This window comes from Apis dorsata, unplaced genomic scaffold (genome assembly GCF_000469605.1).
Source record: "Apis dorsata unplaced genomic scaffold, Apis dorsata 1.3 scaffold_307, whole genome shotgun sequence".
In the NCBI taxonomy this organism is placed as follows: Eukaryota; Metazoa; Arthropoda; class Insecta; order Hymenoptera; family Apidae; genus Apis; species Apis dorsata.
In genome coordinates this window covers 186847-189118 of record NW_006263579.1, presented here as the reverse complement: position 1 = coordinate 189118, position 2272 = coordinate 186847, and the positions used below count along the sequence as shown (strand labels likewise).

The 2272-nt window shown below is 41.3% G+C and overlaps 1 protein-coding gene across 1 annotated transcript in view; it reads right to left on the bottom strand.

Annotated features, from left to right (window-relative positions):
* The window catches only part of LOC102672401 (Down syndrome cell adhesion molecule-like protein 1 homolog), a 74523-nt gene that overhangs the window by 7243 nt on the left and 65008 nt on the right, over window positions 1-2272 (bottom strand). Inside the window, 1 exon segment of the mRNA XM_031511334.1 lies at window positions 1211-1359. Coding sequence (XP_031367194.1) covers window positions 1275-1359 — 85 coding nt within the window. The 3' untranslated portion in view covers window positions 1211-1274.

The window sequence follows — 2272 nt, the reverse complement described above, 5'->3', positions numbered from 1 at the left end:
TTTTTTTCTTCTTTTTTTTTTCTTTTTTTTTCTTTTTTTTTTTTTTTTATTTTTTTCACTCATCGCGTGATACGCGCGGCGGAAGAAGTTATCGATTGGACGCCACCACGGCATCGGATGCGACCTGGTCTCTAACTATTGCTACGACGACGACGACGACGACGACGACGACGCACTCTCTGCGACACTGTCGCAAAAACAGTGCACTCTAGACTTGCTCTCCGCGACGTCGAGACTCAAAAGATCGTCGATCACCAAAAGACAGGGACACAACCTTCGTTACGAAATTATAAATCGTATATATATGTATAATATTATCATATATATGTATGTATGTATATGTATAATATCATATGCCTGCGGGGAGCGGCAGTGTGGCACAACCATGACTTAAAAAGCGAGTAAACTAACGTATATCTCGTGTGTACTTCCCGTGACTCGTGGGGGCGCTTGGAAGCGACAATTCGTAACCTAGGACATCCCGCCAAACAATCCCCCCTTCCCCTCCCCTCCTCGTGGAAACGCACCGTCGCCGAGAGCACGCGTCGCGGATCGGATCTTTCTAGCCATTTTTCAACGTGGACGAACACGCCGGGTATGTTCGTTTCTCTTCTTTTTTTTCCTTTTCTTTCTTTCTTTTCCTTTTTCTTTTTTTTTTTTTTTTTTTTTTTCTTGCGACAGAACACTCGTTCAATATTAATTCGCGACAGAAACGACGAACGGTATGTTGCCCCTCAAGAGCAGCGATCATCCTTTCGCCTGGAACGGCAGTCAATCAATTTGGCAGTTTCGTAAATCTGGCCTTCCAATATCGTTAGGACAATTGAGCAAGAACGAGTGAGCTATACGTACGTGAGAGAAAAGACGCGAGATCGAAGTAGAAAAAGGCCAAAAAGGTTGGAAGGAAGGAAAGAATGGTCGAAAGACGAAGAAGACGGTCCGTCCCTTCGGGAGGCAAATATCGTCGGTCGATAATGTCGTTGCGGTCGATCGATCGTTCCCGTATGCGAAAACGACGAGTGTGCTACGTAATATAATTGGGCCGAATCTATCTATCTATCTATCTATGTATCTATCTATCTATCTATCGACGCGATCGATGGTGATACTCTTGATACAAATCGTTGCAATTTTGGACCGACGACAGCACCGGGGGAAGAGTCAGCGTTGCGCACTCTTTCCGCTTCTCTCGAGTTCTTCTGGTGACGGAGAGAGAGAAAAAGAGAGAGAGAGAGAGAGAAAGAGACGGAAGACCACGGAGGATGATTTACAGGTTACACTGCCACAGTATCGTAGGGTGTGAGGAGTCCCCCGTGACCGCCGTGGCCGGCGCCGGTTTGCCGGCTGGGGGCTTCGTTTCTGTAACAGTCAGTTTATCCAATTCAATTTTTCTCGCTCTCGTACTCGCGAGTCTATCCCCCCCCCCCCTTTTTTTTCGCATCACTACACGACATTCTATACACTTAGATTAGTAATTACTATTATCCAATATTAATCCTCGACAATTCTCGTATGCATCTAAAGGATTATAAAAATTAATAAAAATTATCTGCACGTGATTTCAGCAGTGATACAACATGCATTATATGTATATATATATATAGAGAGAGAGAGAGAGAGAGAAAAAGATAGAGAGCTTTATTATAATCGCGACTATATAGATTAGGCTAAATGATTACTTCTAATCTTTCTTAATTAATTAATAAATACGTAATAACGGCGATAAAGATGATAACTTGTAAAGCGGTTGTTAATAATAAATAAGTAGCACCAGCAGCGATGGCAGCAGAATCTGTAGGAGCAATGACAGCTGTAGCGAAAATAAACGGATGGCAATTCGGATCGGTGTATCCGTTGTACCATCTATTTAATCTAGTGGGGAGGGGGAGAGAGAAAAAAAAAGGGGGGAAAAAATGAATGTTAACTACGAACAAATAATCACATCATTTGGCAATTGTCGTTGCAAAAAATTGCATGCAAAAAAACACATGAGTTAATTGATTATTATATTGATAAGTAAGCGATTATATTCGACCCAGAAGTAGAGATCTGATTGTCGTTGGTATGAAAGCAACGCTGTCGAAGCATTGACTGACCTATATTCTCGTGGCCACAAAATAATAATAACAGCTAAGAACAAAGTTGTTAAAGTTGCAATAAAGCTTCTAAAGCTTTTCAAAAAAAAAGTTATCTCTAACGCGATTCTCATAGTTACATATAAAATGCATCCTGCGGCGGTTTATTATTATTATTATGATTATTATTATTATTC